The sequence below is a fragment of the Cylas formicarius genome, unplaced genomic scaffold, assembly GCF_029955315.1.
Source record: "Cylas formicarius isolate icCylForm1 unplaced genomic scaffold, icCylForm1.1 PGA_scaffold_3__17_contigs__length_32017465, whole genome shotgun sequence".
NCBI lineage: Eukaryota > Metazoa > Arthropoda > Insecta > Coleoptera > Brentidae > Cylas > Cylas formicarius.
Window position 1 is genome coordinate 23,661,588 of NW_026844326.1, and position 26,909 is coordinate 23,688,496.

General features: G+C 38.2%; 2 protein-coding genes across 2 annotated transcripts in view; one reads left to right on the forward strand and one right to left on the reverse strand.

Annotated features, from left to right (window-relative positions):
• The window catches only part of LOC132700170 (clavesin-1-like), a 34,066-nt gene extending 16,913 nt beyond the window's left edge, over positions 1 to 17,153 (reverse strand). The window contains exon 1 of the mRNA XM_060667334.1: positions 17,099 to 17,153. Coding sequence (XP_060523317.1) covers positions 17,099 to 17,125 — 27 coding nt within the window. The 5' untranslated portion in view covers positions 17,126 to 17,153. The remainder of the gene's footprint in view (positions 1 to 17,098) is intronic.
• Positions 1,738 to 25,993, forward strand: LOC132700169 (frizzled-4-like). Its single transcript, XM_060667331.1, has 5 exons — positions 1,738 to 2,072; positions 22,560 to 22,765; positions 23,020 to 23,212; positions 24,450 to 24,633; positions 24,688 to 25,993. Exons 1-5 carry the CDS (start codon positions 1,917 to 1,919, stop codon positions 25,527 to 25,529), a joined length of 1,581 nt encoding a protein of 526 aa, XP_060523314.1. The 5' UTR covers positions 1,738 to 1,916; the 3' UTR covers positions 25,530 to 25,993.
• Positions 25,994 to 26,909: the final 916 nt, after the last annotated feature.

Here is a 26,909-nt window from a genome sequence, read left to right on the forward strand (position 1 = left end):
TTCTATCTAAGCATTCGGATGACTTTCTTAAGTCAAATTGTTTTTGAAATTCATTTCTAATTTCGTTCATTATCGACGTCATTTTCAGCAGCCCCAAGCAGATTGACTGGAAGTGGAACTATTTTGAAAAATATATATTTTTTAAATGTTGAATAAACCTCCAAAGTGCTGGTCTTGAAGGCCCTCATCCATGCATAGTTGGATTGATGGGCAAAAAAAAAATTTTGCTATAGAGTGACAATTATTTGAGATACTAAACCCTCCAAGGCCACCTAAGCAGTTTTTATTTTTGACGTCATTTATAGGTCAGTCGTACCAGTTTATAAAAAATACCAATTTAGCGGATCGTCAGTTATCAAAAATTTGCGTAACAATCATAATCGATGCGGGAAGGGACCATGGGAAAAAGGGGCGCATGGACGGTCGGCCTAGAGCCTCGGCCATTTAAACTGTTTTTTTTTGTAATTGTATTACAAAGTTAGTTTCTTTAACGCCATTTTTAATCGGCTCCCGTTCCCATCGTAACGCGCAATCCGGATCGGATGTCGGATACATAAAAAAAAATCCCAACCGGGGGCTACTTTTTCGTGACGTCAAAGCAGTAATGTGCCGCGAACGCGACGAATTTCGCGTTAAAAGGTTTCGGCCAGACCCTAAAAATACAACGCCGGCCCTCGAATAAACCAGCGGCGCACGGTGCCGATCGATGTTCAAGGTTAAAAACATTGAAATCGAATTTTTCACTATGTCAAACTGTAACTACGCGAACAAGCCTGTCAGATTTGAGACATTTTAATGTAGAAGTCTTTTTTTGTTTACTATTTCTAGGGCTAAGTGAACTAAAACTAAATTTAAGTTTAAAATTGTGGCAAAACTTCATAAATCATTTATCAATAACCTGCTAAAACTTACTTGATAGTTATTTTTCTCGGAAATAATTTATTTCTATTAAAATTGGGCACTTAAAGTCACGAGCTCTTTAAATGATGTCGCATTTCTTTTATAGCTGGACTAACATATTGCTGTCATGTTCTTATATTTATAATAATTCATACATAACAAAAAGGACCACTTTCACGTAAAAAAATGTGTAATATTAAAATCGTATTCGTAATTACGCTGATGTAGTACAGAATTGCAAGGAACTCAATCTGAAAAGCATCGACCATAGTCTTTAACCTCTAAAATTGTTGTTGTGGGTTCGTTATATGTATATTTCAAATTCGAGCAAACGGATTCGCTTTTGATCGCTAATCGCGTGCCCTAAATTAATTATCGAATAGGAGCGACGGCAACGAACCGCCGTCCAAAAGCGTCTCTCCGGTTCCCGATTAAAACGCGCGGGACCCCTTTATCTACTCGGTACCCGCACGCCATGGGTTTTCGAGCCGGTGCCGACGAAACTCTTTGATCTCGGTGAAACATTCCTCCTCAGCCTTTTATGATACCCGGCCGGGCCGCGTCTACGCAATCGTGGGCTCGTCGTATGACGCTCTATTGCCCCGCAGTTGCCGGCTTATTTTTTCGATAGCAAAAACGATTTCTCATGCCACATCTACGATCGAATTAGCTAAACTAACCAAAACTAACTTGGGAAAGTCAAAGTTCGCGCACGCCGGTACCCGAGTGCGGCGAAATGACGGCCACGACTCGGTCGACGCGGACCATCTACGAAATTATCACGGCACTCTAAAAAGTTTATCTTTTGTAAAGCGGTTGTTTTGTAGCAGGCCGAGTGAGCGGCGTTCGTTTATTCCTCTGTCGGTTAGTCCGTGTGTTGTGTCGTTGGGGTGCGGACGTTTTGTGGCGCGTTTCTATTGCGCGTGACGTAATATCCGAATCGTCGTCGCGCGAGACGGACATGTGCCGCCCTTTGGGGAGATTTTGGTAAACGGCGCGGAGAAACGACGAAAACGATGAAAGCGGCGGCGGTTCTGCTTTGTTGCGCGCTAGTTTGCGCCGCGGAAAAATGCGAGAGGATATCCGCGGGGCTCTGCCAGAACTTGGGGTACAACTCGACGATGATGCCCAACTTTATGGGTCACGACAGCCAGATAAACGCAGATCTAGGGGTGATTATTATTGGTTTCGCTATCAATTTCGGCGTTATCTTTATGGCCCCCCGCTATCGGGCCCGCGTTCGTGTTTTTTATTTTTTTTAAGGCAATAAAACGTTTTACTGCCGGGCGGCGTAAGTCGATTTTATTATCGTTCGATTGCGATCGACGACGGGCGATTTTAAGACAGGCGTGACGTCACCGTTTGTGGCTCGCACCGAAGTGGATGCGTCCAGTTTAAGGGTTCTGTGCCGTAATGCCCCTAACCTCACTCTCTCGATTGTGTTTTCATTAATGAACGCCCAAACTGATCAACAGAAGTGGGAAAAAGATGTCGGTTTCGCCGCTGGGCCAAATTAGTTTCCACTTTCCTATAAACGCAACCAAACTTATATCGAATCACTCAATATTAGTATGAAATATTCGTTTAATTTTTTTTTTATTACAAGCGATGAAAAAGTACATATGTTTACTAACAAGAACAGGTAGATAAACAAAATAAGTTGATAAGATTTGTCATGCCAATTTCTATGGGTTTGATGGAGTTTATAAGTCATTTATTCATGCACTTTTTGGAGGTTATTGAAAGTCCAGAGGGGAAAAATTAATTAGAAAAGCTGGAATTGAGTACCCTAAAGAATTAACCACGTAGAAGTCGGCAGGGCAGAGTTGCTTTGTAGCTCAAATTTGGAAGCTACAGGTGTGACTTTTTCGTCACTATCAGAAGAAGCCTGAAAAGCCTGCAAAGCTTACAAATCTTTCAAAATCAAAACATTGCTGCCTAAAAGAATCGGTCTATTAATCGATGACCTTTTTCCATTTTAAGAGGTAGAAGAAGACAAGCTATAGTCCGCACTGCCAAACCTATGCTGAAATACAAAGGAGGTACTTTCATGTTTTAGGGTGCTATTATGATTTTGAAAAAACTACTTTAATTCCCATTTAACAGAATATAACTTATAGGTTTGTTATGATCATGTACTTGATCTTCTTTGTGTTGAGCGTCAAACCAGTCGACTGGCAGTGAAGACCTTATTTAGCAGTTCTTGTAGATCATGCATATTTTCAACAAGGACAGTGTCGTCCGCGTAGCGCAAGTTATTAATTATCTTGATATTTACTCTGATACCTCCTGAATCGCACACAACGGTTCTGGTGAAAATTTCTTCAGGTCAGTCATCGTTCCTTGCACTCGTATTGTTTCCTTCTGATTAGAGTACTAACTGGTTATGCCTCACATTATCAAACGCCTTGTTGTAATCTATGAAGCAGGCGTAAACTTGATGATCGACATCGAGACAGCGTTGTATGAGGATATTGTACGCAAATAATGCGTCCCGAGTACTGTTTCCGTTTCTAAAACCGAACTGGGTATCCGAGATGGTATCTTCGAGTTTCTGAAATACTCTGCGGTGTTTAACTGTCAAGAATACTTTTAGTGTATGACTCATCAAGCTTATTGTGGGCAGAAGATTGCAAGAAGAAGAATATCCTGGTTTGGTTTAACTTGTCTTCTGCAGATCTTTTCAGAGCAGTGGTTGCAAGGTCAGGATTGCCATGATGTTAGCAAACCTCCGCAATGGAGAAGCAACATGAAGAAGGAAAAAGGTTTGTTTTGCAACCTGTAATCAGGCTCCGGCGAGGTGGGTTTTGGCGATTTTTTTCCATTTACGCGAGATAACTCACCCTTGCAATTTTTTTCTTAGACGCGGAAGATGCTGCAGTTTCTTGCTCACCTAATCTCTGTCCTATAGAGAGAGCACTTTTGAGTTAAAGTCAATAGAAAGCCGTTTTAGAATAACTGGCAAATATTCAATGCTAAAGGCATCAATACTTTTTCATTTCACTTCTTAAATCGTCATTTCTGGAGAAATTATTTTTTAGTTATTTTTGTAATGAACTTGGTTAGACAGAACTGGTCTACTTCTCGAAATTACTTGATGATTAAACGTAAGTTTGGTTGTGCATGTTATCTGGTATTGCCTTTCCGTTAGGCGCGGCACGTATTTTGAGGTTATTTTTTGTAAAGGGTTGCGACCGACGGAAATATGCTCGCATCGTTTGAACCTCGGCTTCCAATTGCGTTCAATGAACTGCCGCGTGTTCCTCAAACTGGGTTTAAAATACGTCACATTACGTTAAGTGTCAGCGAAAATGCAGCGCCTAAACAAAAGATCGGGTCTGTTTTTTCGTACACAACCTAATCCCATTGAATAACTTCGAATGAGAGTTGTGGTTGGTTGGGGTGGTGGTGGTAAACAAGTAAATCTTTAACATCGCTGAAGGTTTGGGTGAGTAATAACAGCCATATAGAAGTTTTCTTCCATAACAGTGATTTCTACGCTTGACCCCAATGGAATCCGAGCATTTTTTTGACAGATAAAGACAGAAGGATACTGTCGAACTATAACCGCATTGAAACCGAAAAAAAAAATTGAAAGATTGATATGGTTCGTTAGTTTGTTGGATATTATTGGGTAAAAGCGATTTTTTGAATGACTCGCACTTGTGCATATTCATTGTTATGCTTGTGAGTGTATTAGGAGCACGGGCATGGCCATTGTATATCAGTAATTATATGACAAAAATATCTCTTGCCAGCAGCGTTAGGGTTTATAAAGAATGTACGAAAAACTTCGAAAGGATTGAAGAATTGGTCCGGCCGTAAGGCATCGATCAGATAAAGCTGTAGGAACATCGTACTGTTGGTTCGACGACTTCCGGAATAAAGCCGACATTATTCAACATCGTATATTTCATTAACCAATCTTTAGTCGTAACCTTATTGAGTGAACATATCATTGCGTTAAAACTTGAACCATCTCGATTATTCTAAATAAAAACAGAGTGTATGCTTCACTTAGTTTTATTAGAGAAGCAAAACTTTATGCTAATATTTTCTATCAATCGTTCAGGGCAGAAATACGAGGTACGTCATTAATAATAAGGTATAATTGGGCCATGTTATGCAAAAGACTTCCAACCCTCAAATCAATAATATTGAGGCATTTGTAAATGTATTTTTTTCTAAATAAGAAAATCTGTAACCAACGCATACAAAACTGAATACAGAAAAAGTGTATCAATAGCACAAGTGTTATATTACTTTACAGTATATAAGTTTTAATTTATTTATTTATTTTTATTTTTTTCAAAAATGCCGAAAATTTTGTGGCTTTGTAGTATTTAGCAAAATGAAAATCAGCCATAGGAAGGACCAACGTCTTTTTATATTAAAGAATATTGAGGGAGAAACATAAAATTCGATAACTGAAGTATTTACTCGCTTCAACATTGAAATCTGAATTCATCTACATATTCGACCATGCTGATTTTAAGTCTGTATAAAAAGGCAGAGCATCTCCCGGTATGAGATGCATAATTTCCTTTAAGTTCTTAAGTTTCTCTTCAGAAATTGTTCTACAGTTTGGTCACAAAGGCACTAGAAACGTAAAAGATGAACTAATGGATGTGGATGACATACCTCTTAGATTTTTTTTATATTTATTGCTTGGTATTCATAAATTGGTTAAGGCTTTCACGGCCCGTTGATAAGCTATTATCTTCATTCGGGTTTAAAGGCCGTCGTCGATTGGAATTACTTCCTAACGTTTCGCTAGCACGAGTGGCGAGCTTCTTCAGAGGTCCTTCCATCTCCGATGTTGGACGTAGACTGGTCTACGTCTACGTCTACGTCTACGTCCAACATCGGAGATGGAAGGACCTCTGAAGAAGCTCGCCACTCGTGCTAGCGAAACGTTAGGAAGTAATTCCAATCGACGACGGCCTTTAAACCCGAATCAAGATAATAGCCCCCCCTGCTTGGTATATTCATTTGCAAATTATTTTCTTTAACTAAGATTATAAACTGGTCATTCTTTTGTAATTTAATCGATCTAATATGTAGCCAGTTTCATTTTTCTCCTGTTTTGGTTTGTCGTCTGTTTACAATATTTTTTTCAATATTTGAAACGTCGTAAGAATTAGTCGATTTCATTTTTGTTACTAAAAATTCTATATCGCTGAAGTCCGAGCCGTTCCGTAAGAAGCTGTGTCCCGAGATGAAAAAAATCATGGTTATTGTTTCGAGATTTGGGGTATTTTGTAATATTTAAAGAAGGAAAAGAGTCATTTTTAATATTTCTGTTTTGACCCCCACACGAGTCACTCCACAGAATAAGATGTTTCGCTTCTAAGGCAAACATCTATGGCGAGTGTATAAAGGTTAGGAAGGGGGTACCTCTGTGAGTGGTAGGACGATCAATAAACTTAGGTATCCTGACGATACTAGTTTATTTGTCAGCAACGAGCAGGAACTAATGGAACTGTTCCAGCGAGTCGAGACGACTAGTCGCGGACAAAGATAATGATTATCGATCGACCAAGAAATAACAGACCAGAAATCAAGAAAATAAGTGGTATAGATGTCGTTAATCAGTTGGTGTATCTTGGCTCTCTGATAACCAATTCAGGAGGGTGCATGGCGGAAATCAAAAGGCGGTCAGCTGTTGCCAAAGAAGCTATGGTTATGCTGAGCTGGATCTGGAAGAGTCCAGACATAGCCCTGTCTACAAAGATGAGACTCGCCAAAACCTTGGTATTCTCAGTCTTCTTTTATACATCGGAGTGCTGGATACTCTATATGCTGCCGATGTTTTTGAGATGTGTTGTTGGCGAAAGATGCTGCGCATATCATGGACACAAAGAAGAACGAACGAATCAATTTTAAACCAGTTAAAGATTACAAAAAGACTGCGCGCCATCGTCTCCGAGCGAATTACATCCTTTTTTGGACATGTCGTCAGAAAAAATGGACTGGAAAAACTCACTATTCAAGGGAAGGTGTAAGGAACAAGAAGCCGAGGAAGATCTTCAGCCAGATAAGTGTACCTCATTGTCAAGGATCCGGAGTAACGCTCAACGAATGTTTTAGAGCCGCTGAAGACATTCGGAAATGGAAAGAACTCACAGAAGAAGAATATCATCGAAATACTCGGAAACATCTCAGTAGAAGAGATATTTTTTGCCTTTTCCTCAAAGAGTCATCTGACGTCTCCAGCTATTTCTTTACTAATGAAAAGTCACTCGTGTCTAATCACCAAGTTGCTAGTAAGCCAGAATTTGATAGGCATTCAAGTCTCCAAAGAAAATCGCTAGGATTAACGATTAATTAATTAATTAATATTTTGCCTTCAATCGTGTTGATCCAACGAAGTAGAAATTTTAGGTTAAAAAGCGAAATTTTAAGATTGGTTATTTGTTTTTTTTTGCGTATCTCTTCTACTCGTTCGTTCGTAGATTTCTGTCCGCGCGGTAAAGCAAATAAATGGCCGCGTCTCCGGGCGCGGCGAGCGGTTCCCAAACAAACCGTCCCACGACCAATAAACAGTTCGGGAAACATCAAAGCCGAGGCCAAATGTATATCGAAAGTCGCGGCTTTGAACTGCGTTTGTTTATCCGCGATAAAACTCGAGCCGCGTATACAAATTGTTCTGGTCGCGCGGGCGTGTCTCGTAGAGCGATTTTTCCCGTTACGCAGACGACAGAGTACGAGACACTCAAAAGAGTTCCTCAAATGGTTTGCCAAAGAACCGCTTTAACAAAATGAACAATTTCACTTTCCTTAACACGTTTGCTGTGATCCGCTTTTTATGGTTCATAAAGTCACGAATACTACTCAGTAATTCAAATAATAATAATAAATCGGGAGAACAAGATATTCATTTGGCTACAAGAATCGAAAATACTTATTGCGTATTCGGTATTGTGCCTTTGGAAGTTTTTGAGTTTGTGCTTCTCCTGTATATCAGCATAAAGCAGGGCTTGTACGTATCTAGTTAGGTTAAAGTGTCATTAAAATTAACGAGGTTTGTTTTATTTCGTCATAAAACTATTTCAGACATCTTTCCCTCAAAATCATAACCATAAAGGGAAACGTCAGCAACTAGAGCAACATCGAATTCAAGGCTACTGTCAATTACTGCAATTTTTCATGTTTATAAATAAAAGTTTACGAAGAAATGTGTGCTCGCCCAAATATTTGTTTTCTTCCCTGCTTCCCTGCTAGGCTCATTCTGTATTCCGTTCGTTTGGCAATTTTATTTGTTTTCATAAACTCTTGCACCCACTAACAGACATAATAATTATCATTAACATTTTTGAATCTACCTTATTCAAAATATCACAAAAAAGATGACATAAAGCAAGGTTATGACATATATAACTAAGTTAAAGATCCAAATCTCAAAACGTGTTCAGATCCGAGACGTCGCGTAACCAGCGCTTTTTATTTATTGGAAATATAAAATTAACATTTTTTATAAAATAAATTTTACTGTTTTTCAATCGATTCCTCCAGTTCATAAATCGGACTTGCTGACGTTTCGCCACTCGTCAGCAAGTTTGATTTATCAATAACCGACCCAGGAGTTCAGAAAATGCAGAAGATTTGTAAATTTGTAGAAGTTTCTTTGAAAAAATATTTTACCGTTTTATGTTGATTACTATTTAATTCATTGTTTGATCATCTAAAAAAGATCATATAGTGGCCCTACTACGGTAAAAAGTGATGCGCCGCAGGTGCGTCACGCCCCAACTAACTGAGTTGGCATGTTTCTAGAATTTTTCTAAAAAAATTGACTAATTTTCATAAAAACGCAAAGTCAGTCTCTGAAATCCGTATATAATTGGCAACGTCGCACTAGAAACTGCTATTGCCAGAGACTACTATGCCATTGTTGTTTACATTTTTGGTTGTTATGACTGTCCGTACCTTTTTCGTGTTTTTGCGAAAACCTTGTGTTTGTGGTCAAAAATGGAAGGAAAAGAATGTGCCCATATACGGTAAGGTGGTTTCTATAGTCACATTCCGTGAATTCGACTTTATTTACATTTTCAACAGAAGTTAAACTAATAAGTGTATAAAAACAAACTATTTTCGCCTACAAATTCGTGTCTATAGCACTTAAAGAACCAAAACGCTAAAATACGTACAAAATTATACTAAAGACGCCTACTGTAATTCAGCATAATATTAATAACTCTGCAGTTGATGCTATTTTTTTTAACAACGCTTTCCACACCATAATTCCTGTTTTGCTTCAAAATTTAATGTTATTTCGACATATTTTGAGAAAATACTGCCGCAAAACTGGACATCCAAACATTGACTGCCTGCCAGCGGCCAACGTCAGAAAATGCAATTAACCATTGGTTAAAAACGAAATTTCAAATCTCGCGCACGCGCATATTAACCAGACCTTCTCAAAATTTTGTTACGTAGTTGCTTCACAAGTTCCTGTACTATTAGCATAGGCAGGCTCTCTAGATGTCTAGTATTTCCCCACGTTTCTTGAGTTTTCTAAACACGCGACTTAGTGCGTTGTCAGTAAGATTTATCAAGTGTCATGTGAGTATTATTAATTAACCGTCATTTATTACGAGTAAAATGCAATAATGATGCGAGAAATTGTTATTCGCCAGTACAGTACGAACAGTACCTCAAGGTGCTGTGGCAAATGTGTCCACAAAAGCGGTCCTAGTTTTTAAGCATGTTTGATCGGTACTTCTTCGCATTATAAAGTTTCTAAACCATTGTTAAAGGAAACTGAACATCAAATCAAAACCTTGGTGGACCAAAAAAAAAAACAACAGAAACAAGGATTGTCTTAAAAGTTTCCGCGGTGCATCGTAAGGGGTTATATATCGGCCATAGTGTCGAGAACGTTACGCTTTATTGTGTCTTATATTCAGATATCCTTGAACATTCGCTTTTACCAAGTGCAGTAACCAGAGATTTATCTTCCAAAAGGTGGATGGGAGAACATGACATTAAAGTTTTGTTACTTTGGCACAAAATGACACAGCATCTAAGAAATGATCCTCAGCGTACTTTACCACAACTACTTGCTAAATTGAATGAAATGTGGAACCGTTTCTCTCCCGAATTCTGTGTAGGCCTAGTGGATACAATGGCTAATACCGTTAAGGCTGTATTAATTTTATTTCAGTTTCTTTAAAACCACCTGGCTCTAATATTTAGTTGTCGATATTTTTCGTTTATTAATAAATAATTAATTCGATAGCAATGTATTCCAATCCTATACATCATACAAAAATAACGCAGAGTTGTTAGAGTATAAGACACGCTTGCGCGATTTGACCAAAGGAACTTTAAGGTATATGTATTTTTATAAAAATCGTAGGTGGCTCTCCGTATCACAGCAACAATACGGGTAATACTGATGTAACCAAAGAATGAAAATAACAGATCGTCGCTACGCATTTGTCGCGGCCACCTTCGATGCGGCGATATCGGGCACACGTGTGCCGCCGCATCCTTAATTTACGACCACTAGTACGGGGGCCGATCATCCCCGAGCCGAATCAGAGTTTCTAAGAATCGAAAGAAAGGTCGTCGCCGATGCCGCAACGAATCGGAGCCGCGGCGGCAGCGGTGGGGCCTCTGTTATTAGAGAAAAGCCTTGGGTCCGGAGTCCCTTGCGTCCGGCACCTGTACACGGCTAATTACAAGGCGGCTTCGCTCACAAAGGCGCCTCGGCATTCTTGATTATGTCCAGTTTTACCTACCTACCGCCTGGGCGGCGGCGGGGAGGGACCCGCGCACCCGACTCGCGACCAGCGGCGTCCTTCCCGTTTTCACCTCCACGATAATAAAATTTTATACTATTAAAAGAGCCACAGTTCGCAAAAAAAAAGATTTCGTAGTTCTGTTTAACAAATAAAAATTGTAACATTTAAATGCTCTTTGAAACGCGCTGTCATTGGCTGTCACCGGTTGTAACGTCAATTCGCTGGTTAGACTACGCGCCAGCCGGACAGTAGCACAGAGAACCCGCTTTCGTCTCGATGGTTTTAATTTTAATTTTTGTCTTTATCCTGTCGCTTGCTTTTGTTATCTTGTGTTTAGTATTGAAAATGACCGAACCCGATTTTTTGAACAGAACACCGAAAGTTTTCCTTTTGCTGATGATCGCGGTGTTAAAGCTGAAACGTATGTTCATAGAAAAGTTAGCCACCGATATAATATTATAATTAGCTAAAATTTTTTTAGTTTTTGAAATTCAAACTGTATATCAAATAAAATGTAATTTATTTAACAAAAATAATCAAAAAGGATTTTTCTTTAAACTAGTGGAAACCCATATACTGGTTTTAAAGTATATTGGTAAGGATAACTTAAAGTGTTCTTAATTTAATATAGAATAGGAAGCCATTCCTATGAAGACTGCAAGAGGATGGGTGCAAGTTCGGACAGTTAAAAATGTTTGCAGGCTAAAGTGACACCTGAACATAATGTTAACAAAAAACCACGGGTTTTATTTTCTGGGACACGAATAACAACTCGATGGCACGATTTGTAATATTGTTTTTGTATTGCTTCCATTGTTATCATGTAAAGCACACTATAACCTGAGAATAACGCTATAACATGTCGCCGTATCGATCGAAAAGCAGCGGTATGACGTCACGATATGACAACTTGAATTATTTATTGCAACTTAAATATTGGGTTTTGGGTTTTGATATTTGGTATTCGTTATTTCTATACATAAACAAATGTATTCCATTCCGCTAGCGCTATAACCTCAATTGTGGCATTGTTGTTTGTGTTCTTATTATTGAGTTTCACACGGCGTTAGGCTACTATAGTCACTTTTTCTCGTTTTTGGCGGTAACGTTAAATCGTTCAACCTCATCGGGGAAGTTCATTTTCCACGTCGCCAATAAAAACATAGGCGATTATACGAAAAAATATCGGAGCAGACGGTTTATTTTTACACGTCGAGTGGGCTTTATTTATTTTGCGTTGATGTGTAAAATCCCGAGTTTACAATACGTTCGCCTTCGCGCGTCTAAAAATACGGACGGAAAGGTCGCGGCGTTGACGAAACGAGGAGATCGACCAGGTAAAACTGGCCTCGCTTTTTCGGCTCGGCGCAAAACGCTAGTAATATGGGAAAGGTCACTCTGCTTCGGCCCTTCGTAACATTGCCCGTCTCTTTTTCCATTCTTCCGCACTCTCCAATCGTATTTTCCTGGCACTTGGTGGTTGGTTCCCATCATCGTGCCCTTAAAATTGGAATAACTGGAGACGCGCTGGGGGACATTGTTGTCCCATAACTTATGTTTTTCTTAAAACCATATTTATTTAATCATAAATCATAAATTTAATAATCATCATATACTAGTAAAACTCGCAAAAATGGACAAATCACTGAAGTTAATAGCAAGTCTAAGAAGTGTCACGATATATGGGCAGTTCAGGGGTTGTATATCACCTACAAGAAAGTATAAATTTCTCTAAATATAGAATGGAGTTCTTGTAATCTGTATCTACAAAAAGGGTGGCAATAAAAAGGTTTTTAGAGATTACGAACATCTTTTAAGCATTGATCGAGGTCGCAATACAATGAGAAAATTGCAACTTGATTGTTTGGCACAATTTTGAGGTTGAATCTAATTAGGTACATGAATGAGTCGACAAAATCGAGCACCCAAACCAACTCGTCGTGTCGCCTAAAGTTAGGTGGTATCTAAAATTATTGGTAGTAACGTACGTAATTGTAGTTTTTCCTTCTACAAAGGTTGGGTTTGTTAAACGGGTACAGAAATAAAAATTTGTTAGAAAATTGTTTAAGCGTCCTTTGGGATTACGGTTGACTCTTATAATATGGGTGCTTTTAATCTAACATGGTGACATTAAAACATCCTCATCCCGAAATTTTTCATATGGTAGCTTCTTCAACCTATTAAAAATAACTATCACATGAAGAGCTGCATTGTCATCTTAAGTTACTCCTGATTCGAAACAAAGTTCGTCGTTACTTTGTTTTCTACCACATTTTATAGTATTATGTTTGCGAAAGTAGAGCGAATAGCCTCTTCGCTGTGCAATTGGAGGCAAAAGCGAGATAATAACATCAGCGGCATAGACCAGAATTTTATGGGCACTAGTGGGCATTGCGTACCATCCTTTACAAAGAAATGATGACATGAAACAAAATCCTGTCTAAACACCGTTACGTTAAAGAGGAGGAATACACTATAATAATATTTTTAACGTACACCAAAATGTACTTTTTTTATTCCATCGAAATCTGATGTGATATTAATATATAATAATGTACCATAGGTTTAAGTTATTTTAGGTTACTTTTCAAAAAACGCTTTCAGTTGTAATTAATAATTCTATATGTTCTAATTCCCAAAATTCCTGATATTCGTTAGCAAACCAATTAAATCAAACTAGAATCAGACAGGCGAGACAAAAATCCAAATTACAAACCGATCAAGGAACGACAAGACTTGACCAAAACAATTACCACATTAGAACATTAGAATTAGAATATATCGCATTATTAATTATAACTGAAAGTGTCTTTTGAAAAATAACCTAAAGTAACCTAAAAACTCATGGTACATTATTATTATTATATGCAAAGCAAAACCTGAAACTGCCGATTCTTCGTTATGCGTGAGAACTCGGCCTCTTTTGCACACTGAAACAAGATCCAACTGGCTCAGGAGCTCAAAGTTCGTAACCAAACACAACTCAATTTGTTCCATGTTTGCTTAGGCTTCAAATTTTGAAGAATACTCCAATTTTTTTGAATTAATGGCTGTGTTAAGAAGGAAAATTGCTGTATATAAAGTAACACCAATCACAATGTTAATAATGGTGTGGATACTTTGGCGAAAGAGATGTTGGTGAGAGGGCACCATCAGCAGTGAGCGCTGCAAAACAATGATAACCAATTTCTTATGGGCCAAACTGCAGCATATGGACCTAAAGGCAATATGGTTCTAGCAAGGAGCTGCGGGCGCCACAAAGGGTCACAATCGAGTGATGGCCAAAAGGTAAAGATAACAACAGTCCATCACTCAAAGTCAAACTGATATGTGCGGAAGAGCATTGAAAAGTGGACCGTTCGGGGCACCGCGGGAGGGAGACTGGCAAAGCGGTTACGTGGAGAAAGAATTTTCCTCGATAGAGAATAATTATGATTTCTTTACATTACAAAGAGCCAAACCTATCATAAATGTGTTTGTTTAAGGATTCTCAATTATTTTAAATAAGCCATTGCGGTCATAGTAAAATTGTATTTAGGTACCTTTTACTCGGAAAATTGCATACGGCGTTTATGAAAGTTTAATAAAAACGCGTGCCCAAATGTTCGCGTGAGTCAAATACCGTTTACCGCACTTATTGCATAATATACTATAACCGCATTTTATAAATTGATTTGCAATCTGAGCCGTGTTTACACTTGTATTTTAACCTTTCTTTATTTTGATAAATGTTTCTGGTGCTTTCGGGTGTTCGTCGCGGGTGCCTCGGGTGAATTGGACAAATGCACATTATAGCATTTGTGGTTTTCCCTCCGTGCCACCGTAAGAAGTCGAGGCGGACATTTGAATCGAGTATATGGAAGAAAGAATGTAGATAATACCTCATACACAGCTTGTTTTATTTCGTTTCAACATGTACCCGCCCTTATTGAAAATCCGTGTATCGGTAGAAAAAAACTCGGCGATGTTCAGATTTTCCATTTAAAATGGAAACAAGGAGCGGAGGCCCCTGTTTTTCGTCTGCGCCGGGCACGCCACTGGACGCGTAGTAAAAAGTTGCACGAAGATCGTCGATTTGACGGCTCGACGAGCGGAAAGACGGCGACCGGATCGCACGGACGGACGAGGATCACGCGAGCAAAAACTTATAATTCGAATTTGTCTCGCTGTTCCAATAACGAATTCCGAAGGGGTTCCGAGCAAAAAGCTTGGACCGCGCGGGATCGTTTTGTTTTTCCATCGTTGGAAACGCAGAACAATGAACGCGTTCTCAATTAATAATATATGATGCAACAAGTGTGGTAAACGGTATTTGAGTTTATTTGGCACGAGCGGAGCGACTGTTTAATAGAAGAGCGACTTAAAAAGTTTACCAAACGTGTTGCATACTATACTCTCCATACGACCATTAGTTTTTAGATACATTTTTGCAAAACAACACGAATACATTCACCGACATGACGGTCAGAATTGACCCACACCAGAATTCAAACCGATTGCTCCCAAACCCGTGCGGTAAAATCCCGGAAATGTCCGAAGTGGCTCACATCCTTGGGACAGGAAACTTACTTGAAAAAGTAACGCTTCCCGCACGCTAGATCGGTGGGTAATTAGGTATTTTACAGGCGATAGTATAAAAAATATTTTAATTAATAATTTGTAAAGAATAAAGTTTATAATATTTTAACGTCTCAGAAAATCTGCAAAAACCCCATATCAATTGATATACAGTATAACCTCAGTAGTCCCGACAGTCCGGGACATGCTCGGTCTGTTTAGAGGCGTCAGGGTTACCAGAGTGATTTGAATTTATGAAATCAAACAACTTAAAAATTTGTAAAACATTTTTTATTAATAAAAACAAGTGTACAGTGTTCCTCTTTTTTTTTGATAGTTTTACGGTGTATCTTAGTTATTAATAAAGCTAATTTGTTGCGGCACAGCTATGTTGGATTTTTATATATTTGGTGATTTTGAAAATGATGCAATAGCAAGCTTAATAACATTATTAAAAGACGTACAAGATGTTCCATTAAAAAAAAAAAAATGAAACAGGTTTAGTTTATATATCAAAATTTCAGAGTTTCAGAAAGCCATTGGATCATACATAAAAAAACCATATCCAGACCATTCGCCACCTTTTGGATAAGTGTACGTGTAACCGAGTTGCAAACCAATGTCTAACGAGGTAAAATTTCCAAAATATCCCTGTGTCTAAAATCCCAGATGATAGGCGGTAAAACTATAAAAAATAGGGTACACCCCACAAACATCCGAAGTATATATTTATATTCGTGATAAGTAATGTACGTGTAATATGTATACACGGTACAAATGTACTATACATATATATGTACCCATGGCAGTCTGCGATTCTATTCTATCCTATCAATTTTAGTTAGGTTTCTTTCTATTGTGGCGTTGTCTTCGCTCCTTTTCAAAAGCAATAAATCTTCAACCGGAAACTTGTTCTCTCAGTCCACCTGAGAACTACTGAAACCGCTTTGACAGCGTCTGCATGTTTCACCTTCTCCATGTCTCATCTGATTCAGAAGTTTCTTTTGTATTTCCAATATGTATTATATATTGTTCTTCTTCAGTTGAATCAGTAACGATCTCGTCTTCTTCCAACGCCAACTTTGTGCGGTTTAAGTAATTTTCTTGGTCAATCACCCTTAAGGACTTTGGGATTTAAAATCTTCCTGACTTATTGGACGTAGTTTCTAGTAGAAATCTCAGGCTATGATTATGCTCAACTAATATTTTCTGACTAACCAGGACTGATTAAGATTGTTCATTGCAGCTTTTAAATTATACTCCTTCAAAAGGGTATCTATGGTTATGTCTTTATCTTGCATCTGAAGGCAGATGATTGAGAAGGCGTTTCCTATTTGGTGCCTTTATGTTCTGTATTAAATTTGAAGTTTTTATTAGTGACATTTCGATTCAGATCGATATTGTCTAAATACATACGGACAAAAGATACAATCAAAATTATAATTTTACAGTTACATAAAATACTTTATGTAAGTAATCCTAGTTATTATTTATTGCACTGACCACAGAACGTTTTCTTCCCCAAGACCACTGAACGTACCACAAATATATAATCGTCGGTCGGGGTAAATTGAAAGCTAACCTTATTATTCTGTGGATAAAACCGTGGGTTTTAATCTAGCCGACTACTAAAATGTTCGTAATCCCGACTGTCGCCGCTTGCTTTGTCGAAAAAGCGCCCGCCTTTTACCGTCGGTGAAATTCGACAGGTCATTGATGCGTGAAGCGTTCCGAAATGTCATCGCGACGGGCGATGTCCGCCTAATTCGCCGCGTTCAGGTACATTATACCCGCCCTTTCAATTCCGTTTCGGTCGGGCGGTTTTCGAAATAAATTCCCCGGACTTTTCTCTACGCTTAATTATCGCACGCACCGTTACTATATCGACTTACCGTGTATTCGAAGAAGGCCGAGTACATCGCGCGAATTTTGCGTCGCTTCACCGTTGATAACTCGCTCGGCACTGTCGTAGATGGTAAATATATAATACATTCTTTCGGATTTGTCGTGCTTGTTCAAAATTCCCTGTCCTCGCACGCCGGAAAGTCCAAATGAATCAGAGCAATTTGGGATTTAGCTTTCCGAGTTGATTTACCCAGTTTGTTGCACCTTTACCCGTGAGTTATTCGGGATGATAAAACGTTTCAACGAAACGCGTAGTGTGTTATCAGCTATGTTCACAACATCACGGTATGTCTTTTTGTATCAATTTTAACTTGCGATTTTTTGCTGATTTAAAGAAATATCCGTCCATGCAGTGAAAAATCCATTTTTACTTTAAAATATTTGTTGTAAATATAAACAAATGACTAAATTTAGCTATAAAACAATGTTAGAATACTTATAAAGAAAGTTATCAAACTAGGCACGCAAAGTCTCTTGACAACAGTCAATGTTCAAAACACTACGCAACTCTTCATGTAAAGTTTTAATTGTTAAAACAATATTCTGGATGGTGCATGTGAAGTAGACCCTGGCTTGTGGTATACGTGCTGACAAGAAGGGAAGGGACCATCCGCTTTACGCCAGGCGGATCTTAAACTTAAGTGAGATCCATAAATGGTTGTAAAAACGGTATATCGTTTGGTGAACTTTAACATTCTGTTGTTGAGTGATCTCTGCAATAGATCACTCAACAACAGATAATGCTTTTGGTTTTATACCGTCCGCGGGTTTAGCAACACTTGAATGTTCGTTATTTAGTTGTTGATTATCGTCGGTCATTAGTTGGCGTACGTGCAAATAGTTGTAATATAAAGTACCGTTTTTGCTGCGTCGCATTCTCGGGCGTGATAAATCGACAATCGCGTTCTCTCATTCATTCCGTTTTTATATCGGCGTCGGTTAAAAAAAAACGCACCCGTATCGAAGCTCTCGATCAGCCGACAAAGAACGTAACGACAATCCGGCGATAACGCCGCCCGATACCGTATTTTTAATACACCTTTCAAATTGCCGCGCGGATGTAATTTTATAAACGCAGCAATAAAGATTTCCGACATTATCTGTTCCCATACGTGCCCGTTTGTGCAATGCAAATCCATTTGGGCGCCAAAACCGCAGAACGACGCCGTACGGATGCGACGAGACGATGCGGCTCGAAATTGGGCGATGTATTTGTTGTTAGGCGCCAGTCCTTTATTTATATAACAATAATGGAAGTTGGAAAAAAGGGCAAATCCACCTTCCCGTTGTTTTAACCGCGGTGACTAATGAAGGCAAACGAGAGGAAAACAGATCTCGTTAACCGTTGGTCCTAGGGGACCGCCATTGGTACAGAACGAATAGAGATCGAAAAAAAAAATTTTTGTCTGTCTGTTCTTCGTTCTTCGGATTAAGGTAGGGGGTTGAAATTTGGCTCCTTTTTTATCATCCACAATTCGCACAATACACTTAAAAATGGCCGCGATCAGAACTTGGCGCCCATCTTTTTTTTTTCGATTTTCGACTGTTTTTTTTTTTTTTTTTTCAAAAACCAAAAAGTGACTATTTCTCGCAAATCGTTCGATCGAAAAAATTCTTGAACGAAAAGACGCAAAATATTGATCCCCATATACTTATTCTTGACAATTTTTTAAAAATATACAGGGTGTGCCGGTATTACCAAATATTTGAAAATTGAGTTACCTTTAAAAGGACAATTGACTGTAAGCTAAATACTGGTACTCAGTCGGCGCTTTCTTCTACATGACAGTTTAGACAGTAGAGATAGCTAAAACTCCTGTATTTAAAGTGAAAATTGAAAATTGCAGCAAGTGCTAGGAATTTGCAGCTATGACTCCACCCCCACATGCAAGTTATAAAAGCTAGGTGCAATCGGCATCGCCAAATATTTTTCGATTATGTACAGGATTTGTCAATTGTGGACAAAAATCTAAAAGTCCATGAAAATTGTTTTTTTCTAGAAAAAAATATTAACCGTAAATCAAAATTCGTAAAAAATATTATTAATAGGTTCAAACAGTGTCATAGGACACATCAAGAGCTAAAATTTTCGTATTTACTGTTTTCGTCTATCGCATACGCTGGTCGAGATATTTGAAAAAAAATATATGAAAATCACTATTCCTCGGACTGAGTCTAGACGCGATGACGTCATTTACTATTACCACGTACTGGGTGGTTTCAGAAAACAAATATTTTATTCAAACCCACTGACGCTATTGGAAAAAATCATATACCAGGAAACGTAGAAGATCCAGGGCTATAACTTCTATTTCGAACATTGTTTGAATTGTATACAAGGTATGTTATTTATGGGCAAAAAAATCTAAAACATCCTAAAAATTTCCTTTTTTGCGTGTAAATTATTGGGGATAAATAAAAAACTGCTAAAGATGCGATAATTTGATTTGAACAGTATCAAAAACTGGCGCGCGAAATATGGGAGAAAATATTACCAGTACAAATTTACATATTCACCAATGCCTTCCGTAACTTTGAAGTTCGATGAGATTGTGAAAGACACTTTATACAGGGTGCATAGACAATTACACGATAGAAAAACAACGCGTCCCTCTAGGACAAAATACCTCAAGCTGCTTCTTTTTTAAATAAAAATCAGGTTTTGAAAGCAATCTTGATCTCCCCGGGGGTCCTAAGTAGTCCTGGTAGCTGGGGGTGTTGACCTGGCGCACCATGTCACTCGACTAGGTGACGACTGATTATATTGTGTCAGTTGTCGTCAGATTCTTGCCACAGGTGATTGCCTCCACGTCCACTTCATTGAGTGTGATTATGCAACTCGGGCTGTAGTTTTCAGGATATCCAACCTCGGAGAAAGACAAAACAGCCGCCACTAATACCAGGATGAGGTTTTGGATTGTGCGGGGAGCCTTTGTATTAACAATAAAAAAAAACTATGCACTAATTCTTGCTTACAAATTGCAATCTTAAAAGCTAGCAAGATTTACAGTAATATCCTCGATTTTGAATTTGGCCAAATGCAAAAATTATCAATAGAAAACTGATTTAATTAATTATTATTAAATTAGAGAAAACTATGGTTAACTTAATATTTGAATATGATCAAAGATATCCTAAAGTATTATTATTATTGGAAAAGTTAAGAGGGAAATGTCAAAATTCAAAGGTGAAAAACAATTGGTGCCTTTACAGGGCATTAATTACACTAAGATTACGTGATATCGACAAATAATCCCCGTACTCGCACTGTAAAAAAAAGGACGGGCAGTAAAAATTGATTACGGACTATAATAGACGAAAATAGCTATCGAAAACCGCACCAGAGCAAAGAGATATTTCTGTCCACAAATTAAAAGCAAAAGATACATGCAGGTATTTCAAAAGTGGTCACTTAACAATTAATATCCAATAAAGATAAAAATAACCACTTACCTGCAGGTATCCTCGCTGAAGCCTGACAGAATCGTCAAACTTGTCTGGTTTTCGTTTAACCAAGAGGCTTCACAATATTTCTAGCAATGTGCCCAGAAATTCGCCTCGTGGTAAATCAGAGCAACAATCAGGCTTTTTTTTTGGCTATACGCTAAAATAGGATCGGCAGTATCAGCGTTCGATTATAAATTTTAAAGAAAAATGAAGCGAGAAGATAATACCTTCTTCGAGGAGAGCGGGAAAGGAAAGAGTAGTTTTTATGAAATAAATACTAGTTGTTTTTAATACATTTAATCGTTCGATCTTAACATTACATGTACTGCGAAGAGTTGTGCTGTTACATTTAAAGCTTTTTAATGACAAAAACCTCAAGCCTAACTTTATCCCTTCGTGAGCCTGTAAAAGTAATGTAAAACTAATAGTGTTTATAATATGGCAACACGGGGTTGAGTCGCCGTAAAGGACGCCGGCGGTATGGTTCTGTGCATATGACGCGACACTACGTCGCCAAGATGATAAAACGGTGCCGATGGCACTCGACCATGCTGACCACACGATGCTCGAGCCTGCCATCACCTATGATATACAAACTGGAAATATTAGTTCATGGAAATTGTACACCTATCAATTGTACATGTGCATCAGATATGCTACCCAAACAATATTCAACACCGTTGCCCAAAAGTTTAAAGTCTCTTAAATTTATCACGTAGGTATGTGTACATCCACTACTTAATAATCGAATCAAAATTCGAACCTTTGTGATTTTAATTTGTCACAATTGAATCAGAAATTCGAAACTTAACTTTGTGTACGTCAGATACGTCACAGTTGAATGGAAAATTCAAAACTTTACTTTGCGGACGTCAGATACGTCACAATTGAATCAAAAATTCAAAACTTAACTTTTTGTAAGTCAGATGCGTCACAGTTGAATCGAAAATTCAAAACTTAACCTTGTGGACGTCAGATACGTCACAATTGAATCAGAAATTCAAAACTTAACTTTGTATACGTTAGATATGTAACAATTGAATCAGAAATTCAAAACTTCAGTTTGTGTACGTCAGATACGTCGCAATTAAATCAAAAATTCACAACTTCAATTTGTGTACGTCAGATACGTCAGATTGAATCAGAAATTCAAAAATTAAATTTGTGTACGTCAGGTACGTCAAATCATTAATTCAAAACATAAATTCGTGTACGTCAGATACGTCACACTTGAATTAGAAATTCAAAACTTAACTTTGTAAACGTCACAGTTGAATGGAAAATTCAAAACTTAACTTTATGGACGTCAGATACGATATAGTTGAATCAGAAATTCGAAACTTAACTTTGTATACGTCAGATACGTCGCAATTAAATCAAAAATTTAAATCTTAAATTTGTGTACCCCAGATACGTCACAATTGAATCAGAAATTCAAAACTTAAATTTGTGTACGTCAGATACGTCACAATTGAATCAGAAATTCAAAACTTCAATTTGTGTACGTCAAATACGTCGCAATTGAATCAAAAATTCAAAACTTCAATTTTCGTGTACATCAGATACCTCACAATTGAATTAGAAATTCAAAACTTAAATTTGTGTACGTCAGATACGTCACAATTGAATTAACAATTCAAAACTCAACTTTGTGTACGTCAGACCTCACGGTTGAATCGAAAATTAAAAACTTAACTTTGTGGACATCAGATACGTCACAATTGAATCAGAAATTCAAAACTTAAATTTGTGTATGTCAGATAAGTCACAATTGAACCAGAAATTCAAAACCTAAATTTGTGTATGTCAGATACGTAACAATTGAATCATAAATTCAAAACTTAAGTTTGTCTAAATCAGATACGTCACAAATGAATCAGAAATTCAAAACGGATTTTGAATATCGATAAACCGAAAATTTTTATAGTTGACTAACCGTGTGGCGAAATTTATTGCGTTACACTGTTGGCAGCTTTCTGAAATAAGGCGTTTTTGTTTCAGCTGAGAGTGTACAAAAGCCTGTTAAATCACGATTGCTCGAAACACATTCGGCTGTTCGTCTGCTCGGTATTCGTGCCGTTGTGTTCCGAGCACGTACCAGGTCCGATCCCGGCATGCAAGGGCTTGTGCGAAAAGGTGAAGGGTGATTGTTCGGGCCCGTTGGAAGCCATGGGACACGCGTGGCCGCCGGAACTAAATTGTTCGGGGTAAGTTGCGCTGTAAATAGATACGCCACTCGCGGTAAACAAACAAAGCGATAGGCGGTATCAATCGCTTTGCATCGGACAGACATAATTAGTCAATTAGAATTGTTTGCTTTCCTTTACATGCACTTCCCTTATCTCTCGAAACGATTTTAAGCTTCTTTTGAGATTTCTTATCTGCGACCGTTTAAACCGCATCCGCGGGTTTCTTTTTTCGTAGCTATAATGTAATCTAGTCTTCAACTGTCCTTGGTCAGGTTCCCGGAGCCTCCCGAAATGTGCATGCAACAACCGACGGAAGAGGTGCAAGTGCCACGATATTTCAACCACGACGATAACGCTTTCAGCGCAAACTATCCACCGAATAGACGACCCAGCGGCGCCGAATGTGCGCCGATTTTTGCCGCGAAACACGGTCAAATGCATCCCGACGAAGTTTCTAAATTTGAGGTTAGTTTTATCTACGATCCATGACGTATGTTGTGGTTTTACTTTATCCCTTATTTGAAGTGTGCGCACTTGATGCGAAATAACGTTTTCCCTGGTTCACCGATAAAGTTCGTTGTCAGTGGTAATATGATAAGTTTCGAAAGTAGTAAAAATTGACAAATAGGAAATTTTGAAATAGTTTTGAAATACAACCGTAACAAATGATTTTATTTTATTGTAATGGAACTCTCACTTTTTAAATATTATTCTACTATTTTCTTACTTGTTTATTCTAACTAACATCTAATGCATGGACAATATCTAAGTTCTTCATATCAAAGAACTCGTTTTTATGGTCGTTACGTATTCGAATCAGTGATCAATTTTTGTAACGCAATCTTTTATAATTTTTCGAAAATGCAAAATATTTATGTAGGTAGGGGATAATATCGGCATAATGCTGCTGTGAGAGTCCTAAAACCAGCTTTTTAAAATCCTGATGTGTGGGATATAATTCAGGAATATCTTAGGTCCCTAACATTCACTACGAATATACTTCATGTTTCGAGTCGTTTTGAAAAGGTTTTCCTATTTCGACATTTTGACAGTCATATATATATGGCACGCATAATCCCGTGTTGCGCCCTTATCTTTTTTTAAAAAATAATCGCAAAAATAATGGCAATTTTTTCGTTTGTCAGTGGTTGCGAATTAACATTCCAGCCAAAAATTTCTGCTGATTTTCGAAACAATAATATTTTCAAAGTCACTATCACTAAATTTGTTTTAGTTTTCCCTGTTAACAATTTCCAGCAGAGTAAAATAAAAAGTACAAACAATATTTAGTTTGAGGTTGTCTTCTTTCCTTTGCTTTGGTTCGACCATAAAATTAGCATGAATAAATTTTAGATGCGATTTCGATACGATATCATTTTTTCCGAATCGAATTTGGATTGAAATAGAAAGAAATTGGGTTTTCAAGGTCACATGTGTTTGTGTGTGTCACAAAGTTTCACAAGCCTCATTGGGGGTTGATCATAAAAAATATCGCGCAAAATGTTTCTTATAAGGTGGTGATTCACGCTCCTATGCATTATCAAACTTTATCAAACACATTTTTTTTTTAAATAATTAAAGAAACCCAGAATATAATTAACGTTTTAACGTAACGTCAACAGAAAAGAACCTGTAAAAACTTATTCCATTCCTTTTATCAACACCAAAACGTTAATATTCTATGGCGTATTACTTGTTTCAGATTTGGGTGGCGGTTTGGTCCACAATTTGCCTTATATTCACCGTGTTTGCCTTAATCACATTTATAATACAACCGAAGCGGTTCCGGTGGCCTGCCAGGCCCATATTGTACCTCACCTCGTGCGGTTTCATCACTTGTACCATTTATTTGATCCGTTGGATCGAAGGGCCATATACATACAACGGTAAGTTAACGAACGTTATATTTAGACGCGTTAACGACGAAATTCCCGTTGCAGGTACCGCCGCCATCGAAAAACCGTCCGAGAGTCCCTCATGCGTGGTGATAGCGCTAATATTGCTCTTCTGCGATATCGCTTACGCCCTCTGGTGGACGGTGTTTTGTTTCGTGTGGTTCCTCAGCGCGATGAAGGAGTGGTCCACGGAAGCGATAGAGAAAATATCCACCAGGCTCCACGCGGTCGTCTGGATGATCTCCTCGATCCCCATGTTTTACGTCCTGATGTCGAACAACATCGGCAACAGCATGTCCGGTTTCTGCGAGGTGAAAACCAAAACGCTGATATTCTTTCAGTTGTTTTTCATGGTGCTCAGTTCGGTTCTGGCAGTGCTCACGTCTTTCGCGTTGAAAAACGTCCGCAGGACCTTGATATCGGCGGGCCGGTCGCCGCTGAAGCTAGAAAGACTGTTTTATCGTTTACTCGCGATCAGTTTGGGAATAAGCGTTCCTTATTTCGTGTATTTGTGGTGTCAGTTTTATCATACGTTCGCGTGGGGCGGGTCCTACGATAGTTTTACGATAGCCGTCGTGCAGTTGGTGTCGCGGAAAATCAGTATTTTGTTCGCCACGCTGTGGGTGTACAGCCCCAAGACTTTCCACGCGTGGAGAAATTTCGTTTGTTTCTGCGAGCTAACATCCGACGACGCAAAAAATCGAAGATCGAACGATTTGGGTTGCTTGTTTCCGAAATGTTTCGGAAATAGCGGCGACGGCGTCGCCAAAATAAACGGCACCGCGCTCATCAATAACAGCAAAAACGCGGTGTTGATTGAAAAGAAGACTATTTTTGATATATTTTTCGCCAGTACCTCTGGTAACGCGCCGGTTAGCAGGGTATGATTTTTTCCTCTACACCAGTTAAGCATAGGGCACCTTTGCCCTGGTCATTCGTCCCTTGCGATCCTCTTCTGAGGTTCTTTGTAAGCTACTAACGAAACACTTTATACCTTGCAACTATGCACACATTTCGTGGCATTGAAAGACTTCAAAATGCGCAAAAATAAAGTCGAACTGGTTTTCGGAAGCAGGCTACTACACCCGCCATTTACAATGTTTCCCCATCCCCAGCAGGGAGTGAATGTGCCTGCCTAAAGTTAGATTTGTAAACCAAAGTGTAATTCTTTGTGCGTGAATCCCCTATTTAAGATATTTTGTATCTATAACTTAAATGTGATATTAGATGTAACTATTTTTATATATACGACTTTTTCAATTGTTAAATTACCTGTAAAGTACCTAATTTATGCAAGATTATACATGACAAATTATATAAGTATGTAAACGTGAATTGTTTTTTCTTCCGCAGCTTTTGGGTAAGAAGTTAACGAAACTTGTTTCTTTCCAAGCAAGATATCAAAATCACAGAACACAACTAAAAGGATCCCATACGTCGTTCATAAAATTGGTATTGTGCGCATTGGCGTGTTAGATTATAATGTAACAATATTAAGAACCTTAAATTATATTATAAACAGTTCAATTAAAAAAAAAAACCCTATGGGATGTCTTTCAGAATTGTTTGAAAATCTACAAAAGGTAATACTAAGCACAAACATCAAACAAAAATTAAGAACACAATGATGTTTTCGTGGAGAAGAGACTGATATTTTGCATTTATATAATAATATCTGCTAGCGCTACATGTTTTACAAACACATGAAATGGATCAGAACGCCAAATATCCAAAAAACCCTTTCACTTTCAAAAAGTCGCTTTGCCCGCAAAAAAAATAGCAAAAGCAGATGTAATTCAAATTGTACCCGAAATGGAGATTGGACTGAATTAGATTTACTTCTAATGACAATAGGTCACTCGGCCAGCTTAGGACAAGTGTAACATAATACAAAAATCCTGAAGAATGCCTCCCTAAAAGAAGGGTCTGGACCAATCCATCATCCTCTTGGTTGATTAAGATATACAAAAACGGAAACAACTTCTAAATAATTTGTCATAAAATGACGACCGATTCTTCAAACGGCTCCCGCAATTATCTTATTATCAATTATCCGATCCCATCCGGCCTGGTTACCAGCGTGAATATACGACATCCGGAAACCGCGTTAACAGACACATCATGGAATAGCACATCACAAACCCGTATACATCCGGGTAAGACGAACACTATTTCGCAAATTTATAGGCACTGAGCCTGTATCACTTCAGATAACAAATATACAAAACAAAATATTCTTTAAACAACATTAAAGTCGAAAATGGAGG